The 25641-nt window shown below is 36.4% G+C and overlaps 1 protein-coding gene across 1 annotated transcript in view; it reads left to right on the top strand.

Moving 5' to 3' along the window:
- The window catches only part of LRP1B (LDL receptor related protein 1B), a 631162-nt gene that overhangs the window by 505620 nt on the left and 99901 nt on the right, over positions 1-25641 (top strand). The window contains exons 44-57 of the mRNA XM_066553313.1: positions 4431-4623; positions 5779-5904; positions 7919-8047; positions 9422-9541; positions 11050-11163; positions 11352-11501; positions 14021-14143; positions 15890-16009; positions 16863-16991; positions 17850-17972; positions 19251-19391; positions 20574-20761; positions 22240-22423; positions 23650-23735. Coding sequence (XP_066409410.1) covers positions 4431-4623; positions 5779-5904; positions 7919-8047; positions 9422-9541; positions 11050-11163; positions 11352-11501; positions 14021-14143; positions 15890-16009; positions 16863-16991; positions 17850-17972; positions 19251-19391; positions 20574-20761; positions 22240-22423; positions 23650-23735 — 1926 coding nt within the window. The remainder of the gene's footprint in view (positions 1-4430; positions 4624-5778; positions 5905-7918; positions 8048-9421; positions 9542-11049; positions 11164-11351; positions 11502-14020; positions 14144-15889; positions 16010-16862; positions 16992-17849; positions 17973-19250; positions 19392-20573; positions 20762-22239; positions 22424-23649; positions 23736-25641) is intronic.

Below are 25641 nucleotides of genomic sequence, written 5' to 3'. Positions count from 1 at the left end.
GTCTCTGACTATATACTTACTAACACAAAAGAGAAGTACAAGGTAATTAGTTAAGTACAAGGTAAGTAGTAGGTTGTGATTAAATAGTTTAACTTCATCTTTACATAAGGTAGAACAAAGTAGGCATCACAGACATGAAGTAGGACATGATGCCACTTCGTTACAGAAACCATTACTAGAATACTACTTTTTAAAGCAGGCCTTTGGCTGTCACTTTGCAGCAGCAAGAAGAAAAGGATCATTGAGTTTTCTCAGCGATTGAACATTGAAACTTCCAATTTTTCTGTGTACCTTGCCTCTTGGTTTGGCTTTCTGACAATTTACCTCTTTTTCTCCATTGCAGTAAAAAAAAAATAAAAAAACAACAACAACAAAAACCTCCTGAACACAGTGATCTGTGTCCAGCACGCTCTTCTGAAGGGTTTTTGGGAGCTCTGGTGTGTTGCACCAGTACCTGTTGTGGGATAATCAGCTGATTCTGTGGTCAAGAGCACTGGTCTGGGTTCTCACTCTTCCTGCATCGCTTAGCTGAGGATTGTTATGGCAGAAGGAAAGGCCCAGCAGGCTGCTTGGCCTCTGGCACTACTTCAGCAGAGTGGCAGATCACCCTGTAGATCATTTTTACTGACACAAGCAATGCCAGAACCCAGCCTGTTGACTCTATTATTACCCTAGTGAAAAATAATATTTCCAGGACAGTTGTTTTACTTTGCTCATGTGCTTGTTCATCTGGATGAGATCCCCAATTTCTGTGACTTCAATGCAAGTAATAATTGTTCTGCTCTTCTGATGATCTCGGACTCTTTGGGGTGTTTCAGTCCTCAACCACCTGTCAAAAATTGTTTAGACAGATTAGCCTTTTCCCCAGTATCTCTGCTTCATTGCTCTCTGGTTTCAGTTAGGTTAACAAGGGTAGAAATTGGGTAGCAGAACATGAAAGGCTAATGGCAATGTAATGAATTTCCTTCCAGATAGCAGCTTCTTTCTTCATTCTGCTCACCACAATAATCTACTGCAATGAATTAGTAGAAAATCATTTAGCAATATTGAACTGACTCTTTAAAGTGGATTGTAAGAGTTTATTGATTTTTGTGTTGAGCTGATATTTTAATACCAGTATTTGGTTTCAGGAATGCTCTTTCAAGTTTGGAAGATTTTTTTGTCACTATTGTTCCTCCTTATTGCTTCAAAGATATAAAGTTTTTTGGGGGTTGGGTTTTTAACATTTTTTGTTCTGTTCTGTCAAATCTTCTGGTTTAAAAAACAGAAGTGACATTTATTGTTATTATTATTATTATTTTTTCCCATTTTCTTCTGTTTTTTTCTCCTGCCCTTACTTGGATTTAATATTATGGCTACATCTTGTTTTAGCTGCTCAGTGCTTTAAATACTATTTTTTTTAAGAGCACAGAAAAAGAGCCTTCAGCAAATAAGGCTAATTTCAAGTCTTGGACTTATTTTTCTAATAAATTATGAGCTACTTTGATTTATTTTTTTCTTCTTCAGTTTGAAATATTTTGCAACATTTAATGTGTGAAAAACTAGAAACATTGTTAACTTCCTGTAAACAGTTATTTTTTAAACATCCAGAAGGAATGTTTTGTTCTCAGTTATAATTTTGAAGACCTATAGGTGTGATTGTTAAAATAAATCTGGGTTTAGAGATATTTCTGGTAATTATAACTTTCATGTAATTGCAACCTGCCAGTAATTGTAACTTTCAGTTTCTAGGATGTTTGTTTTTGTTCTGTTGAATTTCTGTTTTAATGCAATTCAAGAAGTTTCACAGTTTGCATTCCAAGTTCTGTTTTATTCAATCAGATTTTATCAGATATCTTCTTCAGTCTACAGCAGAAGTGCAAGCTTTAGGTTTGGCTGTGCATTTATGAAAAAAACAGAGAAGCCAGAGAAAAATTTTCGTCTATTACTTAAAGCTTGCAATATCTTCTGTAACTGAACCTTGGTATCATTTAGAATTAAAGCATGGGTGTGTCTGACTTGGATGTGTCTGACTTCCACTCTTGCAGGTGGAAGAGATGGTAGGGATGTCTTTTCATGATTCCTTAAAGTTTTAAAATTGTACTTGTGTTGTTGCAAGCATAAATTTAGAATTAAAAAAATAGAAATAAAAATTGTCACAACTTTGTGTTATTAAATAACAGAATTAGAATTTCAATGAGCAGTAAAGGTGGCCAAAAGCTGATAGAAATATGGAGTCTTTATTTTTAGTTTCTTGAATAAAACCAATGCCCTTGGATAGGACTGTGACATAATACAGAGACTCCAGGAAATGAAATACAGGGAGCAATAGTGAAAAAATGTTTGGTTTTGTAGCACTGTATTTGGATCTCAGCTCTCCCAAGGGTGAACAGCAATGATCAGTTCTGTAGTGAACTTGCATTCTATTGTTACAATCTGAGATAATTTAGGACAGTGCTCCCCAGCACAAAAAGCTGAGCTGGGCAGCGCTTTAGTCTTGGTTTTTACAATAAAATCTTTCCAACTGGGACAGTTTCACACTATCACAGAAAAGAATATAGGGCTGCAAAATCTGCATGGCCAGATTTCATAAAGATCTTCCAGAAACATAGATGATTTTTATATTTTTTTTTTCCCCCTGAAATGTCTGAATATGAACACTGTAAGCTTTTCAGAGTGTATTAGGAAAAATGTCTTACTGGAAATGTACACAATTAGAGAAAAAATCTTTTACCATTAATTTATTCCCATTTCTCTTTTAATACTTTTTATTCCAGAAAAATGTTGGGTAGAGAAAAGTTGTCCTCTTGGGATATTTATCACTGGGAAGAAATCTTTACTGGGTAAAATGATTTGCTGTCCAACCCCCTTTAAAATATGCAGAAATACATGATGTACATAGTGTAGCAGAATTTGTTATAATTATCTGATTAATGTAAGCAATTTTGACATTCTGTCTGTATAAGTGAATTTAAACATGGACAGGAGTGCTCCTGTGCACAGGACTAGAATTATTTATGCTAACAGGTTGTTGAGATACCCTGAACTGGCACAGGTGGGAGCAAACCTGGAGCATCCTTTGGTATTGAATCCTGCAGAACTGGGGCACCTTCTTAGTCTCAAAGGCACAGCTGTAGTATCAAAAGTGGGGGCTTTTGTTTCACAACATGAAATTTGGATGTCCTCTATAGTAGGTGCATTTGTTCTATGTAGAGAAAGACTGCTACACACCCACCATGAATTATTTAATAATTAAATATGGGATTGACTATTACTGCTCTCTTCTCATTCCAGCATTTTTTAAAGAGCTGTCACACAGCATCCCCTTGCAAGCACAAAGGATTGCTGATTCATGGAGATTTCCATGAAATCCCATCACTGTTATACACTCCCTCTGGGAAAGGGGATAAAGCACATGAAGCAGATGGAAAACCATGGTGATCTAAGTACATGTGTTAAAGGATATTATTTTTCTAGTTTTATCCCAATTTCCCTATGATAAGTTGCACATAGACAAAGGATTTTTTTTTTTTACATAGCCTGGATGAGAACTGTTCCCACTTTATAAATATACATAACTTACTACTTTTTTCACACAGAAACCTAGAATACAATTAAATAAAAATAGTAAGAGTATTATTTATATCCATTATCTAATAGAGAAATGTTAACCCCCTTGCAGTAATTCTCTTCGGCCAAAATGAAACTTTCAACTAAAAAACCGATATAAATTCATCATATTCTTCAGAAGGGAAGCTAATAATGTGAAATTTTAAATTCTGATATATGGAAAGAAAGAGCATATGCAAAAATTTTACAGGAGCTGTGATTTGGATTGAGATAAAATTCATTGTATTTCTAGAATTTTTTTTCAAACATTATAGTGACCTTATAGTGATAGTTTTTTCAAATTATATAGTGATCTTCAATTCATTTGTTCCTTCTAGGTTTTAAATTAGTTATTACTGTGGTGTGATTGTATTTTTTTTCTGAATTGGAAAACCTGAAACATTTATTGTTTAGGGTTCAAGTTTCTAATGTGATGATGTGGTGAGTACTCTTCAGCTCTAAAGCTCTTCAGTTCATTTTGGTTCCTAAAGACTGAATTTTGAGACTTTCAGCCATGCTGAAAGAACCTCTTCTCTCTTCTGTTGGAGCTATTAAGCAGGTAAAGTGTTGAGTAGGTATTTTTACAGGTGCATTTAGATAAACTGTGATTTTTTTTTTTTTTTAATTAAGCAACAGATGCCTGGTTTTCTGAAATTTGGATGCCTGTGGCATCCTTTTAACACATTTTAAGTGCTGTTATCTCATTTCCCCAGGTGCTGCAGGTATAAAAGTATTAAGTGTTTTGCATCAACATCATGGGAGTCGCAGTTTGCACTTTAAAATTCTCTCATTCAGTGACAGCACTTCCTCTCCTGTTTCTCTTCTGCACTTCTGCATTTTAGGTCATTGTCAAGTCTGGCCCAGGCACCTTCCTCAGCCTGGCTGTGTATGATGAGTACATCTTCTGGTCAGATGGAGTGAGGAGAGCCATCCTGCGTTCCAGCAAGTACACGGGAGGTGACACCAAAGTTCTGCGCTCCGACATCCCGCACCAGCCCATGGGAATCATCGCTGTTGCCAACGACACCAACAGCTGTAAGCTACAAAGCAGTTTTCCTAATGCCAATATCATTCATTTCGGGGATTTTACTTAGCTTTAGCTGTGTAAAAAGTGTTTTGTTGGTGTTTCATAAATTCTTTTGTTAAGAAAAGATGGGATATAACCTTTTCCCAAGTGTCTTGGTCTGAAAAGACAGGTGTCTGCTAAGGAAGGCAGGAGCCTTCCTTCAAATGGAAAATGTAAACCCCCTCCCTCCGAATTATTATAATTTTTAAAATAAGGGGATCTCAGGCAAAGATATGGGAATAGGAATAACAGTTCTTTACTAGGAGAATTAAAATACAAATGCAATAATACAAACAAACAAAAAAAAAAAATCCACTGCCAGAGTCAGAACAGGCCCTGACCCCCTGTGTATCAGGGTGGTGGCACAGCCCCATCCCATGGTGGCTCAGCCTCCTGCAGTGCCAGCTGTGGCTCTGCTGGAGCAGGGATCCTGCACAAGGGGGGAGTTTTCCTCTGCAGCTCCAGGGCTGCTGGAGATGGGCCTGGGCTCCCTCTGGCAATGCAGGGCAGCAGAAGCTGCTCCTCTGGCAATGCAGTGGGAAAAGGCTGCTGTGGTGTTCCAAACCTCAGATTGTATCCAGGTAGGAATGATTGGCTCCTCCCCCTGAATGGAGCATCTCCCAATAGGATGATCGAATTTTATCAGCCATGCAGGGGCACTCAACAGTGTCCTGGCCCATTAACAGAAGAAATTGTCCCAGAGGGAGGATTGATTTGTGGAGGAGATAAAGAAAACTGCCCAATTAACAGAAGGTGATCGCCCCACCTCTAACAGATGGCAATAGAATACACACATATCTTACAACCCAGCACACCAAGTAAATAAGCATTATTTGGAATGTTCTGCTATGGGTGTTGAAGCTCAGTGGATAGCAGCTAAATACTTCCCTGTCAAATTTCTGCAGTTTTGATTGTTGCAGGTTTTTAAAACTATTATTTTCCAGGTGTTTGTTTATCTTTAGCATGCCAGCATCTGAAGGATGCTGACATTTTCATCTGACCGATAAAACGCGAATCAATTGCCCATGAATCTGAGATATGGTGACTTTTGCTCCCTCAAAGACATTGGCCACTGAAGCAAATTTAATAAAATAAGAGTTCATCTCTTGTCATTTGTCTTCCAGGTGAGTTATCTCCCTGTGCACAAATGAATGGAGGCTGCCATGATTTGTGCCTTCTGACGCCTGATGGACGAGTGAACTGCTCGTGCAGAGGGGACAGAGTCCTGATAGATGATAACAGATGTGTGAGTAAGTAATGGTGGCTGACACGATGCTTTTCTGTGCTGTGAGGCACTTGGCTTTCATAGGACAGTTGGCCCAAGCCATTCATTTTATCTCTTCTGTATACTGAAAAAATTGATCTGGCTATTCAGCACAAACCAGGCTTTTAACTTTTTTGTCTTGTAAGTCTTTTGGGGGGTTAAAACATGTTCATACTCTCCTTAAACTCCTATTATGGTAGTGGGCCGCTGTTTCCTATTTATAGAATTTTTATGTATTTATCACAATTACTGCTAAGATAGATAGAAATATGTGTATGTATCCTTCCCTAGGGTTATGGGGGATAAGCTACTGAAGTTGCTTAATTAAAGCACTTTCTCACCTATCTTTCTGTGTTGTCAAACCAGTGATTGGCAGTGGAAGTGAGAGAGGTTCAGCAGATGAATTCACATGCCTAACAATTTATTTTGTAATTATATGGCATTTATATTTTCCAAATGCATTGCAACTCTTAAAATTGCTCTTAGGTAAAACCATGTTTAAATTGTCATCTAGGACATGAAATAAGATTTAATCTTCTAAATTATTCTGTAAAGTGTTTGCAGGAAATGTTGATCTCAGCTATCAGGAAAAAAAAGAAGACATTAAATGATGGGGTAGAGTAGCACAGAAAGGATGGAAACAAGACAGACTTCAGTTTAGCGTTGAGATCAAAAGTTCCTTTCTTCATTTTTGAAGAATTGCAAGTGATACTCAATACAATTGAAAGTTAGCAATTCCAGCTGAGAAAAGGAATTAACTGCCCTTTCACAGTGTAATTAGGCTGTGTAACTTACTGCCAGTCAAGAGTCTTGAGACAAAGCTTCAGTGAAATTCTGAGAGATGATGATATGGGTAATGACTGCTCTGACTACTTACTTGTCATCAAAGGAACCATTTGAAAGGCGTTTAAATTCTTTGTTTCTGCAAGATGGAGTTTGAAGAAATCTCTACAAGGGTGTCCAGTCAGATTCAAACTGAGGGCAGGTTATGCTATATATACTTTTATTATTTTAATTTTTTTTTTCTAAAGATTGCAGTCTAAGATGCTGAACTAGATTAACTACAAATGTAATTGATAATTATTCTCCGTAAGTTCTTACAATGCTAGAAAATGGAGGGAAAAGAGATAAAAATACTTCAAATGTAAAGGACATTTGAAGTCCTTTAAATAAATCATATTCAAGACCAGATCTCACCTTATTCAGAATCTGTTTTCAGCACTTTTTCTTCATGTTTCAATCAAGTCAAGAAATGCTTTGAATTTATATTGGCTTGGCTATTGCATATAACAGACATTGGTTCTTTCTGAATTTTTGCAGAAGTGATTATAATGGAAACAAGAAAGAAGCATAACAATTGGATATAATTTCTCCATTGTTCTTCTTCTCAAATTGTCCTAAATCTTCCTCATTTCTCTTCACTTTGATATTTTGGTTAAAACCAGACTCACAAAGCAGATGTTTGACTTATTCTGAAGTTCATGACCAAACTGTTGCATCCACTTTCTGAAATGTTTTTGTTTCTTAAGTAAAAGAGTAAAAAAATTTAACTGCTCCTGGTTCTCTTCTAAAATAAGAGATAAAACATCCACTAAATGAGAAGAGGAAGGTTTTTGTGAATAAAAGAAAAAAGTAAAATGGAAGCAGCAGGTTTTCTGCCTTGGGGTTTAGGCTCTATCATTCAAGCTGGGGGTTGAGAAGGCATGGGTGATTTGAAGGAAGCTGAGCACAGTAGTTCCAAAGTTTTTATCTTATCAGAATGAGGTGCTTGTGAATTGTTTCACTGCATGTTCCTTCATGGATATTTGTCAATGTATTTTCTTTTACAGGTTCGCGTTGTAGAAGCTTTTAAGTTCTGATGCCATGGTGTGTTTTACTGTTTTGTACTCAGGTTTTCAAAACTCATGTAGGTCAAAATTGAAATGCAGCCAGCATGTTTTCTCATTTTCACTAGTTGTAAAAGCTTTTAAAAATTACGTGTTAATGTGGTTTATTTTTAGGTAAAAATTCTACTTGCAACATCTATTCGGAGTTTGAATGTGGGAACGGTGAATGCATTGATTATCAGCTGACTTGTGATGGCATTGCTCACTGTAAGGACAAGTCTGATGAGAAACTTTTCTACTGTGGTGGGTACTTCCAGATCTTTCACCTTCCTGTTGTCATTTTCGTGTTAAACATGCTTAGTTTCCTTCCTCTTATTCACACCAACTGCTCGGCCAAGATGCTCAGGAAGAAAATGCCAACACACGTTAAGAAAACCTAGACATGACATGGAAAAAATGACCTGAAAATATTTTTTTCTTCCAAACTTCATGTATTAACTGACATATTTAATAAAAGCATCTCAAATGTTCTCATGTTTCTGTCTAGAACAAAAATAAGGAAAAAACATGGCAAAGTGCTTTTTTAAAGATGGAAGACACCTTATTGTGCAGTAATGTAAAATATATAAATTCTACTTATTAAATTTTTAAATAGATTTATAAATACAAGATTTGTTGCCCAGAGCAGCTGTGGCTGCCCCATCCCTGGAAGTGTCCAAGGTCAGGTTGGACAGAGCTTGGAGCAGCCTGGGATAGTAGAAGGTGTCCTTGGGATGGCCTGGGGTGGAAGGAGATGGTTTTTAAGGTCCTTTCAAACCCATTCCATGATTCTGTGATTCTGAGAACCAACAATTTGTCTTTCCATGGATTTGCCACATAATTTTATGAAGGACATTCTATTAATTTGCAGTGTGACAGTGAACACCTTGCCTCATTTAAATCAACTGTACCAAATATTTTGCTACATGTTGGAGGAAAAACCTGGAAGAACTGGGGTCCTTTCATGCACTAGATCATATACAGGGTGTTGTTTTCTGAATCTGATAAAGAACAGAGTACTGGACTCATTATTTTGAATAAATAATGCAGTGAACATTATTATTGTGACTTCTGCCATAACTAGGGCTTTAGTAAATCAGTCCTGAATTTTCAAACATATCATTATATGTAAAATTCATACATTCTTCTATAGTGTTCTTGAGCAGAACGCTGTTGGTATTGGTGCTCAGAAATCCAGAAATCTCTGCTAATGTTTGTTTTTATTTTATTCTCCATTTATCCCTGTTTTGGTTTAGGCCAAATTTGGTATGCTTCATTCTGTGTGATGCCACATGCAAACATTCTCCCCAAAAAAGTGTGTCAAAACAAATGCATTTAAAGTACATGGGCATTTTGTATCAAGATAATGAAAGCTGGGAATTAGGCCACCCTTTTTCTTTTTTTTTTTTTTTTTTGGTCATTCTTTCTCATTATGCTTTCATTTATTGCTCTTTATCCCTATATCCATCCAAGTTGTTCTGCATAATGTACGAACAATTTCTGAAGGTTTTTTTTTTTTCCTGTAGCTTGGAATGCATCACCAATTAAAATATTGTTCTGGATTGTTTGTTTGGATTGAGGGTGAGGCTGTTTTCATGAGGTGTCAATCCAATCATGAGCTGGTATTTAACTTTCCAGAGAACAGAGGCTGTCGGAAGGGATTCAAGCCGTGCTCCAATCGCCGCTGCGTTCCCAGTGACAGAGTCTGTGATGGTGCCAATGACTGTGGTGACAACTCTGATGAATTTGACTGCAAAGGTAAATGGCATCCTATTTCCTAGGTGATTTCTGAGTATTGCTTTGTAAATACTCATTATGCAAATAGGAGTAGCTGGAAAATAACATGTAATTTAATCATATGGTGGGATTGATGCAAAGGCTGATTTTGGTTTGCACCTAGTGTCTTCTAGAAAGACAGTGGTTTTGGCCATAAAATATAAAATATACATGTGCATTATGCATATAATATTTTATATTTTATATGTATAAAATATAAAATACAGGTGCTGTATCTTCTGTGAAGTAATGAGAGAGTAACTTTACTGCAGACAGATTGAAAGATGGTGATTTCTCCTCTGCATGTGCTTCTCCTCTGAAGCAGGAAATGCTCCATTTCTCTGCTTCTCAGATGCATGGCAGTATCCATGTCCTTTGCAAAGCTTACTAGAATTGTTCTCCTCTTCATATCAGAATTGTTTTTTGATTTATATCTTTTAACATGAATATTTATATCCGTGCAACAGCCAATGCATATAGACCAGCAAGCAGACCATACGAATCCTTAGTTACAATTGAGAAAGGTTGGCAGGGATATTATTCCATGTGATTTATAACTAAAAGCTAAATAGCAACAAGTAGTTGTTGAAGGCACCAAATTATTTTTGATCATTTATCTAAATATAAGTAAGGGGCAAAACATATAGGCCCCAAACTGGTTTTACAGGAAATAAACTGAGATTCATGGATGATCCTGAAAATGCTGCTTCCTCCCTCAAATGATGATCTGGTGGTTTCAGCTTGAAACCAGGTGGAAACACCAATTTCATGTAGTGGTTTTGGTTCAACAATCTGAGATTTCATGAATCTTGAGATTTCCTGGCCAACGCACCAATGAGTGTGGTGGGTTCAGTGCTGGCCAATCACCAGTGCACTCACTTCCTGCTGTGAGGTAGGATTAGGGGAAAGACAAAGCAGGCTCAAAACTTTAAAAGGGTATAAAGAAAAATTTATTAACTGTAACTAGAAGAAAGAGTAATAAGAATCATAAAAAAACCTTCAGAACACCACTTCTTCCCTCACAACCTTTTCTTTCCCACTGGCAATGTAAAGAAACAAAACCTAAAATTTCAGTAAGTTGCCACTTCTAAGAATGTCTTTCTTCAGTTCACTTAGGGAGAGAAGTCCCTCTTGCTAATATTATGGAGATTTCTCCACAAGAAAAAACCCCAGTTTTCTCATGGCTCACAATTTTTTCACAAACAGCAGCCTCTTGGGGAAATCTGCCATCTTGCAAAACCAGGACAATTGATTATCTCAAAATGAATTGAATTACCTAGAGACACTTTTAGGCTAAAAAAATAAATTAAAAAATTAGCAACTTAGAAGGTGTAATAAACTCCAAATCACACGTCTGCTGGAAGGGTACAGTGTGTTCTGAATGCCTCATTCTGAAAGGCAGAAGGATTAAGCATCATCATGTGTCTGATGTGCATCTGCAGAGTGTGTTTAGCACACAGATTTTCATCTTTTATAACCGTGTGTTGCAGACGCGGCGTGCGCCCCGGCAGAGTTCCGCTGTGCAGATGGGGTTTGCGTGGGGAAATCAGCACGGTGCAACCAGATCATTGACTGTGCAGATGCCTCTGATGAAAAGAACTGCAGTGAGTTTGTGTTCCCACTCCCTCCCAGCAGCTGCTCCCTGATTATTCCTTGTGTTGGAGCAGTTCATTCCTGGGTGTTGCTGCTTGGGATTCCAAGCCTGCATGGGCTCCTCCAGCCCAACGTGAAAATTAAACGTTGAGGCTCTCGGGCTGTGTTAGGTGTGTGGTAATTTTCTGTCTCTTTCCAGATAATACAAACTGTGCTTACTTCTATAAACTTGGGATAAAATCTTCAGGATTTATCAGCTGTAACTCCACTTCCCTCTGTATACTGCCAGAATGGATTTGTGATGGGTCTAATGACTGCGGAGATTATACAGATGAACTAAAATGCCCAGGTAACTGTAAAAAAAATTAAAAAAAAAAAAACAAACCCAAAACATTAATTTACCTTTTAAACAAAGAAAAAAAGTCCTATTTGGGGAGGGAGAGTGTTTCTCATTGTGTTGCAAAATGTTTATTCGGTCAATACTTGTTTATTTAACATAGACATTATTACAATGCTGAATGCAGTTTATTCACCTTTATTTTGTTTTTCCTGGGATTATGTAAATTATTGCAAATGAATGTTGACTTTTTTTCTGAAGCAAACTGTAATGTCTAGCTTTCTATTTCCTCCAGGTTAGGCCTGTCATTTATCATTTTTATTTAAGTAAAACACGAGTCATTAAAATGTCAAGCTCATCAAGCATCAGCATAATCACTCAGGAACTTTTATTAGCTACTGCTTTAGTGGGTGGTATTTCTTTTCTTGCTGACTTGTTTTACTTTCTCTTTTATTTGGTGGAGGTCCTTGGAATAGGCTGCCAGGGTAGAAACCAGGGTTGTTTTTGTGATAGCAGCCAGGAAAAAGTGATCATGATAACTTGAGCCCCAGACACAGGACTGGAGTTCTCTTTAATGTTAACCAATGAATTATTCATAATATTCAGTTCTTACCTAATGAAGGAGGGAATTTATGTGTTTGCTTCATTTTTATCCAGAACTCCACATCTGAGTTTGAGAATATTACATTCAAAATGGAAACATTTTTATTTCTATTGGTTTTTATAATTGATTCATTCTAGAGTAAAATTAACCTCCTGTTGACCAGTAACTCTCTTTCCTCTAAGAACTAGTGTTAAATAAAAGTAAATATTTACTAAATAATAATAAGTTTTATTCGTTTGTAAAATTAGAACTTCTAATTTTATGTTGTTCAATGCCATCAAATTTTTGCATAGTAGTGGACATAATCTGATTCTTTCCATTTAATATTCTCTTTATCTGTGTGATAATCCTGTTGTGTCACCAGAAGGTTCTATTAGAATTCTCATATACATTGTGCCAAATTTATTGACAAAAATATTACCAGGATCCAGAGGAACCTGGGCCTTCAGCAGTACTGTCAGCCAAATCTGTCATTAAGAACTTCCATTAGTCCTATAAAATAGATGCATATTAACTTAGAGTTTTCATTCTAATCTCTACATTCTCTAGATTATCTCTTAATTATGAAGAATTTATTGTATATAACACTTGATTAAGGCCAAAATAGCTTAACTTGCTGTATTTTTAGACAAAGAAAGGGTTTTTTTTCCATACCAAGGAAAATGTTGAGAGCAGTGTGCTACAGCTTCGGTAAACTAATGTTGCATAAGTACACTAATGTGCATTTTATTCCATTGTCCATTTATTTGTATTACTTCTCTCTGAATTCCGAATGTGTGCCAAAATGTTTCATCATTTTAATGTGTGACTAATTGCCTGGATCGTTCCTCCCTTTACTTGGAAGCAATACCATTCCCACTCAGCCTACATGTGATTTCCTTCGCCATTTCATTCAAAACTGACCAGCTCTGGCACATTAAGTTTTTGAGTGTTGTTTCTGTTATGAATATTGCAATTCCCATTAGCAGTTTGGTTCAGTGTCATTGTTCTTACAGAAAATTACAGCAAAATACTCATGGAGGGTAGCTTTGCTTAGGGAACTCTTAATACCTACCAAGTCATCACAGATGTTCCACTTCTTTCTTTAGTCTTTTTTTTTTTTCTTTTTTATTCATACAGCTGTAGAATCCATAAATGTTTACTTTACCTTTCCTTTTAAAAGAGAGGAGGCTGAAAACAAATCCAGTACACTGAAGGAATAATGAAAATCATGGCAGAGAGTTTCAGTGGTCTGCAGTACTTGGAATTCCATCCTGGGTTTTCCCAGGATCTTGCTTAAGATTTTGAAAATAAGCTGTTATTAGACCAATATTTGTGCTTGCATCATGAAACTCCACATGTGGCATGTTTTCCTTCCTCACACCTAGTTTCTTAATCATTCATAAAATTCAAATTTTAAATTACTTTCTGACTCAACAAAACTAAAAAGCTAAGGGAGAACTTATTAATTTCTGACCAAGTCTAAACCTCTTGCTCCAGCATCACTGGTGGAGCTCCTGTTAGTCAGTGCACGCATGAGATTTGTGGCTTCTCCCAGTGACAAAAATACTGCCACAATTAGATTATCTTGTAAATGACAGCAGAAAGTTCAGAAGGGCAATTTCTTAAGCTGGTGTAAAACAACAAGCAATGCTGACCTGCCTGACCTCAAAACCTGTAAACTGAAATACTTTCCTCTCTAGGCCTTTTGATTTAGTTTGAAGCTGTGCTCTGATTCTTCTCTAAAAGAAAATAAAAAATAACTATTTCAGCTCCCTAAACGACTTAGCTATCACTTTTTATTTATTTTTATGAACACATTTTATTTTCCCCATTTTTAGACATAAACACATTGTCCATCAGTATTCAGAAATTTAGCAGAAATGTATTAGGCTCCTAATCATACTAGTAGAGACCATTTTACATTACATTCTTTATTTTATCACAGTTCAAAACAAACCCACATGTGAAGAAAATTATTTTGGTTGTCCTAGTGGAAGATGTATTCTGACCACCTGGCTTTGTGATGGGCAGAAAGACTGTGAGGATGGAGTAGATGAATTGCACTGTGGTGAGCATTTTGTCTTATTAGTATTTCTCTAGTCACTAATGCACTTTGGAAACAAAGAAATGTGTATTTATATCTCAGAGATTCTATAAAAAAAAAATCTTTAATGCCGTGTTTTCAGATTCAACTCTAATACTTCATGCTGCCAATACCTTAAATTCTATTTTGTGCCAGAATGAAAGCCCTTTAATTTACTTTTTTCTCTCTTAAGGACATATTTATATACAGAGTTTTCTATTAATTTAATATTTAACAATTTCACTAATTCTTCACAACTCCTCATTAGAAGAGTTTTACAGATATAATGACTTTGAATCAGTGTCTGGACCCCAGCAGGAAATATGCAAAGCTCAAAGTAGGCATTGCTTTGCATCAGAGACCATACAGCTATAATTGTTTAAAGTAATGACAAAAGTGATGTAAATATAACACAGCATGAACTGTGAACTGGGTCAAGGGTCTGTTCTGTCTCAGATCTTTTCAGATTCTTAAATTTTACCTAACTGAGGCACAAAGCAAGTTGGTTTTACTCCTAGTGAGAGCTGGTCTTTTCAATTTGTGGATTACCTGAATGGATTATTTTTGTAATGAAATTGTACCAGAAAGTAGTGTCAACGTTTCTATTCCCAATTTAAATAAGACTTGAAATTTGGGGTTTTTTTCAGTTTTTTGTGGTTTTTTCCTTTACTTCTTACCATGACTGAACATTTTATTACTTATTATTTATTTTATTACTCTCTTCATGACCAAGTGCCCACTGACATGCTTCCCTATTTGAGTTGCAGTTTACATTGTATATTTTTATCTCATAACTTTGAAATTAGGAAGTGCTGTGCACTGTGACAATCAGAGTCTTTTTTGTTGGCCACATTTGTCAAGCATAACTTGGTGTTTACATTTTCAGGTGTTATACTCTTGTGTACAGTATTGTAAACTGAATTAGCTGATTTTTGTGGGCAAAAGGGAAGGGTTCTTAAGTCAATGCTTCCTACCCCATTGATTGATCTTGCCCATTTTGAGATACCTATTACAATGCTCTCCTTTAAATTCAGATTTCTTACCTAAAATTCTTTTTAATGTTAATATTAAAATTTGTTGTCATCAATATCAGTTGCAACAAAATGCAAAGAAAGAAGCCTGGGAAAAATGCAAGACCTGAATTTTTCAGAAAAGAATAGCATTGATTTAGGACAGTTTTGCAGGCTGATTTTGGAATGTAGAAACTAGGCTTTTATTTTCAATGTATAAAAAAGTGTAAATGGGATTAAAAAAACACAAAAATTTTTCTTGTGAAAAAAAAATAGCATGATATCTTTTAAAGATGGAGTTAACTTCTGGAATACCAGGAGGAAGGCTGAGTTGGAAAATTTGAACTGTGTCCTCACTGTCCTACTATCCAAATAAAGCAGTTCACTATAGTTGTAGCAGCTGTTAAATATGCAAACCAGGCTACAGTTTTTTTAAGTGTTTATCCTCATCCCACTTACAAAATATTTGAAAATATTGGAATGTCTTTTGGAATATTTCACTGTTTATTTTTAAAAATGTATTGGTGAATGCAAACTTGCAGAAACTGATAAAATACTTAATAACAAGATTGGGATTGTGCAGAGTTTTGGAGCGTTTTAGTACATAGAAACTGGGAGAAGAGAAAGGAGCAGTGCAAAAAATCCTAAACCATGCTTGAAACAGCAGGGAATGCAGTGATGTTGTGAACCTAACAAATGCAGGGCCTGGTGTCACCCCCAGATTCGTCCTGCTCCTGGAATCAGTTTGCTTGCTCTGCAAACAAGTGCATCTCCAAGCAGTGGACCTGCGATGGTGAGGATGACTGTGGAGATGGTTTAGATGAGAGTGATGCCATCTGTGGTGAGTTCAGTTCAGATCCTTTCAGTTCTGGGTTAAGTCAAATCATGCTGAATGAGGGAGACCAAGTTTAGATATTAGGAAAAAGGTTTTTACTGAATGGATGATAAAGTTCTGGAATGGTCTTCCCAGGGAGGTGGTGGGGTCACCATCCCTGGATGTGTTTAAAACAGACTGGATGTGGCACTGGGTGCCATGGTTTATGTGAGGTCTTGAGGCTGGGTTGGACTCGATGATCTTGAAGGTCTCTTCCAACCCAGTGATTCTGTGAATTCTGTGAAAATTTGACTGTAAAACAATCCCAGCCAGTAGGTTTATTGTGACCGTGTTCACAGGGATCCGAGGGTGAGGGAAGAGACGAGGATCTGACTCCATATTTCAGAAGGCTTGATTTATTATTTTATGATATATATTGTATTAAAACTATACTAAAAGAATAAAAGAAAGGATTTCATCAGAAGGCTGGCTAAGAATAGAAAAAGAAAGAATAACAAAAAGCTTGTGTCTTGGACAGGGAGTCCAAGCCAGCTGGGCTGTGATTGGCCATTAATTAGAAACAACCACATGAGACCAATCCCAGATGCACCTTTTGCATTCCACAGCAGCAGATAACCATTGGTTACATTTTGTTCCTGAGGCCCCTCAGCTTCTCATGAGAAAAAATCCTAAGGAAAGGATTTTTCAGAAAATATCATGGCTACAGTTTATCATAATGTGCAGAATGAAACAATCGCTGAGATTTTAAAATAAACCCTTTTAACCATTACCAGTCACCATACAAACTAGGTGTACGGGTATTCCAGCTGGGGATTTGGGATGGTTCAATGCTGAGGGATCCCCTGCCATGTGTCCCCAGGCTCAGTGACATGTGCTGCAGACACCTTCAGCTGCCTGGGCTCCCACGCCTGCGTGCCCCAGCACTGGCTCTGCGACGGGGAGCGCGACTGTCCCAACGGAAGCGATGAGCTCTCCACAGCGGGCTGTGGTAGGTTTGCATGTCCAGAAACAATGTAATTCTCATGCTATTTCATGTTATTTTCATGTCCACTTTGCTGGTGAAGAGTGCTGACCCATGTGTGAGCACATGGAGAGGATCCTTCACAGTTTTACTCAGGCTGACACAGGGAGGCAGCCCAGCTGGAGGTCAGGATGTGTGGCACTTCACAGGCATTATGCAGTGTTTACTGGTGAAAGTCAACAATTCAGTGACATTGCAGTTTTATTGCTCTTCCTGAAGAAATTGCTGCTGCTCATGTCAAGCAGGTTGTGCATCATAGAAGGGAGATGCAAATTCTGTCTTCAATTTACTCTGTGTAATTGTTCAGATCCTGACATCTCTTGCCCTATAAAATGTTACTTCCAGTCTACCTGAGACACATTTCCATGAACAGGGTCAGGAGTTCAGTAATAATTTAATTGGAGGGGTTTTTTTTATTAATACATAAAAATGGTACATAAGTATATTCTATATATTTTGAGTGTTTGTGGACTTCAAAGAGCATTTGTTCAGGAGCAGACCAATATAAAGACATCTCTTTTCCCAAAAATATTATTTTCTTCAGAGCCAGACCACAGTTTAGCCACAGACAGCATCGACTTCTGAAGCTTTTCTTTCTTGGATTACAGAAGATTTTAGCTATCTTTACTTCTGTAGCATTCTTTGTGATGAGTAGCTTTTTCTGGTATTGAATTGTGTGATGCTTTTTATCTGACTAAAAAGTTATGGTTATTTCCATTGAATTCCCTCAAATTCACTTCTCATTTCATCTTTGTGTAAGAAAATCGGTTGTTTATCTCATTGTTCTCAATTTCTTTTTTTTTTTATGTGCTGTATTTTCCTTAGCTCCCAATAACACTTGTGATGAGAATGCTTTCATGTGCCATAACAAAGTCTGCATTCCCAAACAGTTTGTTTGTGACCACGATGATGACTGTGGAGATGGATCAGATGAATCCTTGGAATGTGGCAAGTATAACAAAAATAGAGTAAATAAAACAATTTCACACTGCTAACTGTAAGGCGTTCTTCAGGGTCTAAGGCATTATTGAAAAAGAAAGCTCTTCTTATTTTTTTTAGTTGTTTTAATTCTCACTTTTAAATTATGTATTAATTAATACAGCTTGGAATTAACATGGATCTGGGGCTACAGTGACAAATTATTTTCCATAGAGTCTTACAGTTGATTGCTAATAATATTTAGGAGAATTTTAAAAGTATGCCCTAGAATTTCTTGTTTAATAAGTTTATCTTTTATTATATGTATTTTTGTCTTTGTCTCCATATATAGTTTTTTTTTCTATCAAAGAATCAAACACGTCTGTCATGATTATCACTTCATTTAAATTCTATCAATATAACCATATGTGAATGTTTAATTTTCCCCATTCACATGAATTTAGGGTTTCTTATATGTTCTGAGTCTCTGTTCAATGTATCTTGGCCATACTCAGAAGCATTAATCTATAGGAATAATATTTATGGAAAATACAGAGCAAATATCCCCTTCAAAATGACAAATTGGTGATTATCTGTGGTATTTGCTGGATCCCCAGGATGAAGGAGGAATTGAGACTCTGACTCCGTGTTCTTAGAAGGCTAATTTATTATTTTATGGTATTATATTGGTATGTGGTATTATATGTATTAAAGAATGGTATTATATTTTATTAAAGAATACTATACTAAAACTATACTAAAGAATAGAAAAAGGATACTTACAGAAGGCTTAACAAGATACTAATGAAAAACCTGACCCTCTCCAGAGTCCCGACACAGCTGCACAGTGATTGGTCATTAAGTAAAAACAATTCACATGTTGGATAAACAATCTCCAACCACATTCCAAAGCAGCAAAACAAAGGAGAAGCAAGTCAGATAATTATTGTTTTCATTTTTCTCTGAGACTTCTCAGCTTCCCAGGAGAAGAAATCCTGGCAAAGGGATTTTTCCAGAAAATATGGCAGTGACAATTATCATGCCTGGTTTTGTGCTGTTGCAATCTATATTGGTTATTTACTCTTAAATTTGCTCCTGAAATGAGAAGCACAACAGAAAATTGCTAGAAAATATCTGCATATTATAGATTTCTTTATTTTGATTTCTCTCTTTGCTGGTGTATGAGCACAACACGCTGCATCTCTAAATGGAGCAAAAAATAATTTTCTTTCTGTTGCTTCAAAAAGGCGGAATTTCATGTTGAAACTATGAGAGCAAGCATGAGGTGGGTGGTTGCTGGTTTTGTAGGGTATCGTCGCTGCCGTCCTGGAGAGTTCACCTGCGCTGATGGGCGCTGCCTGCTGAATTCCCAGTGGCAATGTGATGGGGACTTTGACTGCCCAGACCACTCTGATGAAGCCCCTATCAACACCAAGTGCAAAAGTTCAGGTTTGTAATTTTTTGCACCAAGAGCAAAAGTTCAGGTTTAAAATTTTTTGAAGAGTATGTGTGACCTCTCTTTTTTGAGAGCGATGGTTTAGGGCTCTAAGTCAGCAAATGTAAAAACCTCATACCTTAAATTTCCAGTGCTTTCATGGTGATTTTGCTCACGTCTTGCAAGGACAAAGTGTTCTGAGCATCCAAAACTTCAGTTCACAAAGTCCAAGCCACCAGATCCTAAGGAATGAAATAGCAGACAGTTCCTCAGTGCATAACTCCTGTTGATGCTAAAGAAGATGATATTAATATTGTAATTTCCAAAGTTTCTACCTTGCTCTTATAATGGTTATTGTGTTCCAGATATTCATCACACAAAAGGAGTTCATATAAAAGGGGATATAAAGTTTCTCCCACTATAAATAATAAACACTGCTTAAATTTTTTTAGTAAATTATTGACCCAATGCTATTGGTTTTATTGATATTTTCTGCTTACATTAATAAGTTTGATGAGGTTTGACTGGTTTCTGAGAGGGAAATTAGTCCTGATCTGCATATGTTGTTCTAGTCTGTGGCTTTTTGAAAGACCAATTCTTCTGTCTAGACCTGAGCATTTCATTGCACTGTAGCCAGGTTCTTTATTCCAATTCTGATGGAAAACACACTCATCTGCTGTGAAGTGAGGCAGCACACCTACCTTATATTTATTTGAATGTTCCAATCGTTATTTGAAGGATCTGAATGTAGCTGAAATGATGTATTGAAGTTTTGCCAAACAGGGAAGAACATATTTGCAGGAAGACAAATATTTCCATTAGACAAGGAATTCATTGGAATTCAGCCAGTTGTGTTCCTAAACACCTCAGCATCCACAGGGGGAGGAACCCATGTTTTTTGGAAACTAGAACAGTGTTTTGTGCAGAGATTATGTAGAGGGTTCTCCATTATATGAAAAAGAAATATGTAGGAGGGAGTAATAAGTTGATGTCTTCACCGATTTTTCCAGGAGAGGAATAACCTTCAAAGACATAGAAAAGTGGGAAGTTATTATAAAGCTATCAATAAGGCATAAATATTCAGTTGTTACACAATTTTTTCATTTTGCATACACATAGCAGCTGATCCATGAGAAAATTAATTCCAAATACTAAGAGATGACACCAAGTTGTGTGTTCTTTTTTTTGTTTTCCAGAGCAGTCATGTAACAGCTCTTTTTTTATGTGCAAAAATGGCAAGTGCATTCCTCAAAGTGAGGTTTGTGATAACAAAGAAGATTGCAGTGATGGGTCTGATGAGAAAAGCTGCCACATTAATGAATGCCTCAGTAAGAAAGTCAGTGGCTGTTCCCAGGACTGCCAGGACCTTCCTGTTGGATACAAGGTGAATAATTGCAAAATGTGGTTTAATATAATGCGAGTTTTTAGCTCTCAAGTGCTTAACTACTGCATGATTATTATAAAGCCTCACTGTGTGGTATCTCTTTGTGGTGAAGTAGCTTCCATGCCAAAATAAGAACATTCAAATTTTCATTTCCTGTAAGCAAACAATTGCCAATTGTATTTTAAAAAATGGTATAGTGCATATTTTAAACCTATGGAAAGGTGCTTTAAATACAACAAATCATGCAGGTGTATACAGAGCACTGAAAATCAATGAGTAAAAATTTTCCAATACATAGGAATGAAGAGCAGAAATAGTGGTTTTCTCCAGTTTTTTCTTTTGTTCTTGTGGGGTTTTATTGTGGGTTTTTTTTTTCCCAAGACAGAGACTCTTATAGAAATATTTAAAGTAATATCACCTTAGTAGCAGAATAAAACTGTTCATTGTCTGCGTGTGAGGATGTTTTTTGAATCTGCTCTTTGGTCTTGACAAGTAGAGAGGAACAGCCTGCAGTAGCCTGTAAATAGCAGCTAAAAATAGAAGAAATACTTTTTCCAGGGTTTTAACTCTGAAGTAACCCTAACTGCACTCCCAAAGTTTCATCTTTTCTGCTGAATATTGGCCCACTGAGAACTAAATAAAATCTGTGCAGCTTGGCTTAGATGTGCAGGTATTCAGCCCTCTGGAACTGTGAGGGTTGAGCCAGAGACTCAGGAGCTGTTGGGTTCAACAAAAACCTTTTTGAAGTGGTGGAGAAAGCACGTCCTGGATTTCTGCAAAGAGAAATGGAGAATAAAGGAGGGAACATGACAGGAAGTCTTCTGTAGATAAAATTTATGCCCCTTTTTCAAAACCCCTCTGGCCAGTTGTATTTTGCACCTTTCACATTGCATGTGATAACGTTGCCAGGATCATTACCAAACCCAAATAAATGTCAGAGAAACAGAGAATATTCTGAGTTAGAAGGGATCCACAAGAATTGTCCATGTCCAGCTCCTAATCAGCCTCAAGAGTTCTCATTCACATTCCTGTGTTGGTTACACAGATTGCTAGGTGGTATCAATGATTCAAAGGAAAATAGTTGAAAACTGTCTATCTTTACCAAAAAACACATGTATAATTGAAACTTAAGAACTTCAAAGGGTCCATCCATCATTATTTTCAAGAAAAAAATCCTTTCTATATTTTTGAAAAGGTGCGCTTTACTTTTTCTTCAGTTAAAGTAGGAAGAATAATTACTCATTCCACAGGGTTTTGTTTGGGTTTTTATGGAGGAAATAGTGTTTAGGATCACATCAGCAATATTTGAAAAGAAAAGTAGGCATGCCTCCTGTAAACCATACAAGCAGCAATGTAATTAAGATGTTACTTGAAAAAATGGTATGCATAAAACTTTTATGATGCTAACATATTCAGAAGCAAGTACACACAGGTGATAAACGAAATTAAAAATTAATGTATTTGGTTTTCTTTCCCAGTGCAAATGCTGGCCTGGATTCCTCCTGAAGGATGATGGCAAAACGTGTGTAGATATTGATGAATGTTCATCTGGATTTCCCTGTAGCCAGCAATGCATCAATACCTATGGAACCTACAAATGCTTGTGTGCAGAAGGGTATGAAACACAGCCTGATAACCCAAATGGCTGCAAATCCCTTTCAGGTATTACTATTTAATGATTTTATAATCCACAGCTGTACCAAAATAATTTGTGGAAAAAAAAAACTTAGCCCCGAGGTCTGTGGTACCTTTATATGCAAGATAAAAACAGAGTTACTTTGAATCTGCTACTTTTTCAATATAAAACAGGAATGTGACTGTGTCTGAATGCAATAATAAGTTATATCTTTAGTCTGTGTTTTCCTCAGCTCATTTGTAATAAATAGATACAGTGGTTTTTGAAAGTGTGAATAATTAACTTTATTAGAAAAAGTATTAGAAAAGTTAAAATACATCACTTAGTCCTGCTTCTGAGTCAGATGATAATAGCATGGTTATCATAAGATTTCATCACCTTTAGAATATTAGAATGTACATCAAACTTCCTCATCTGAAAAGGAGGAACAGGAAAAAAAAAAATAGAAAATGCAACTCTGTTATAACATACAAATGTGCTCACTACAGGAGCAGAGTAGGCTGGACAACACATTACATTCTAGAGTGCAAGAGCAGTAGATACAAAGCCTTTATACATTTTTATTTATCACTGGTGATCTTTTTTTTTTTTTGTTTTGTTTTAGTCAAGGTGTCTCTCAATAGAACTAAAATAAAGACAGCCTTAAAAATATATTTTTAGAATTATGTGTGTCCGTGTCAGAGATGTTTCAGTGATGTCATGAATGAGTATCTGAAAGTAAATACTTTTTATAAACTAGAAAGCTGGGGTAACACAAAGTCAAATCTGGCTTCAGTTCAAACTTTAAAAAAGCAAGGTTTTTATGAGTGGATGTTTCTTTCTCACTGTATCATTCAGACTAATGAAATCTCAAAAAGCAATAGTCAAAACCTGCTTGGTTTGCAACCATAATTAGTAGTCAGTGTTAAACTGAAAGGAAATGTTGAAATTAAAACATATGGAATTAAATATATTTCCCATTTCATCTCTGACATTAAATTAGAATAAAATGCAGTGTTGTTCCCATATTGCAAAGGCAAAAGAATTAAATTGCATTGAAAGATATACTAATTGATTGCTTTGTTCATTTTTATACTGCATCATTGATCTTTCTTGGAGCATTTGAATGTTTTAAATATTTCTTTCATCCATAACATTGATCAGAACATGTAACATTTATTTTTCAAGCCATCTGTATTTCAGCATTGTATTCCTGATTTTCCATAAATTAACGTAAAAGCTAGTCTAATATATTCTTTCTCCCGGGGTTTAGATGAGGAACCTTTCTTAATTCTGGCTGATCATCATGAAATAAGAAAAATTAGCACTGATGGATCCAACTACACTTTGTTGAAACAGGTATAACCATAGTACCATGCTCTAAGTTTAACTCAGTACTTTTATTTTTTTCTAAAGTTTGCAACTGACAGAAACATCCTATAATTGGCGTTGTGTGCACCACAGAACAACTGCAGTGCCTTCAGAGTTATTACAATACTTTAATTGACTATTTTTTTCTGGATTTGTCATGATTAAAGCTCAGGCAGTTGTTTTGTCAGTCATTCTGATGTACTAAAAAATTATGTTATTTGTGATCCTCTTCCATCACAATATGTTTTGTGCAATTTGTCTATTTCAGTTAAAAAAAAAACAAACAAAAATCCCCACCTATTTGGCCATGTATTATTTGGACCACTTACTGTCATAATCTAAATCTATTTTCACACAGGCAGTCCCAATATTTATTTGGTATTACAAAATGTGAACTCTTATCTTTGTGTAAATCTAATTTTTTAAAGTAATTGCTCTAAAATATTGTAACAGAGAAAAGAAAAAGTGAAAAACTGCAAAAACAGAAAGTCACCCAGTAAATACAGAGCTGCCATTTTTAGCAGTCTGCTGTCCTTCTGTGCTTCACCTAAGTGTAGTTATTTAACACAGATTAGATTTCCAAAATATGTTTTAATAAAAATATCGATTTCCTTGAATGATAATGGGTCAATTGTAGTAAGACTAGGAAATTATTTATTCCCCATCAATATCATTAGGCTTTTTGTAACTTCTTGAGTCACTATGCTGTGCACCTAAATGTCACAAGAGAGGTGCTCAAGTCTTCACAACAGTAATTATGAAATCGACCACCTTGAATGAAACATTGCCTTTATTTAAGCTTAGACATTGTGAAAGTCTGTCTGTTCTCCTGAAATCCTTCTGATTCCCTGTCATTTGCATCTCACTGCCTCTCTCCTCTTTTACTGGTGTACCTGTTCATAGAAACCTGTGAAAAGAGGGGAGCAACAGGAAATTTTCTTCGTGGCTGGTGCCTGACAGATGGTCCTGAATTCAATGGACTTCAATGCATTAGGGAGCAGCTCCAGCCACTGAACAAAATATGTGTTTTTCCCATGTTCCATTCATTCACTGGGCTGATAAACACCTCTGCTGTTGAACCCACTGGTCTTTGCTCCTGCAAAGGCAGCATTTGATGTGAAAGCCAAAGAGGGATCTTTACCAGCAGGACAGGGGGGTTGTGTCCCTCATGAGGACATCCTTGTGTCCTTGTAGTGCCATGATGGATTTGGCTCTTTCCTGCACACCTGGCAAACACCAGAGTGGCTCTGGCAGAGGAGCAAACCCACCCTTCTCTCTGTGTATTTGTTCTGTGATTACCATTCTAATAGTTGTTCATATAAAGTCAGAATAAAGGAGCTGAAAGTACAAGCTCCTTCAGTCTTCTCTGAGTTATGTGTCAGCTTTTTCCTCTATTTTCTTTTTCTTTCTTCTTTTTTTTTTCCAAATACACATAAACAGTACAACTGTTTGAATGTGTCTCATTTATCATCTTTGTTTCCATTTCCTTCACTCCTAGTCATCAAAATCCTCAGGGTTTCAATAGGCAGAGTAGATAATCTTCCTTCTCATTATTTGTGATTTTTATCTCCCTGTTTTTAAGTGGGGCACCAAGGGAATGCAATCACAGCCAAGGATATATTGTGTGCTGTGTGTAACAGAAACAAACCCACAGGTTTAACATGAGAGACTGAGGCAGCTGACACCATTTGAAATCTTCCCCATTCCTTCTAAAAAGCAGATTACTTGTGAAATGACAAAGAATTATGCTAGGAGGGCTTAAGTGAGATATGTATATGATAAAGAGGAAATTATGTCTGGACAGAGAACTCTGTTACAGACATGAAGAGTTCTTTGCCTGCAGTTGATGTTCTGATAAAAATTGAAATTAAACTGACCCAAATTATAACACTTG

The sequence above is a fragment of the Molothrus aeneus genome, chromosome 7, assembly GCF_037042795.1.
Source record: "Molothrus aeneus isolate 106 chromosome 7, BPBGC_Maene_1.0, whole genome shotgun sequence".
Lineage (NCBI taxonomy): Eukaryota > Metazoa > Chordata > Aves > Passeriformes > Icteridae > Molothrus > Molothrus aeneus.
This window is presented reverse-complemented; position numbering and strand designations above follow the sequence as displayed.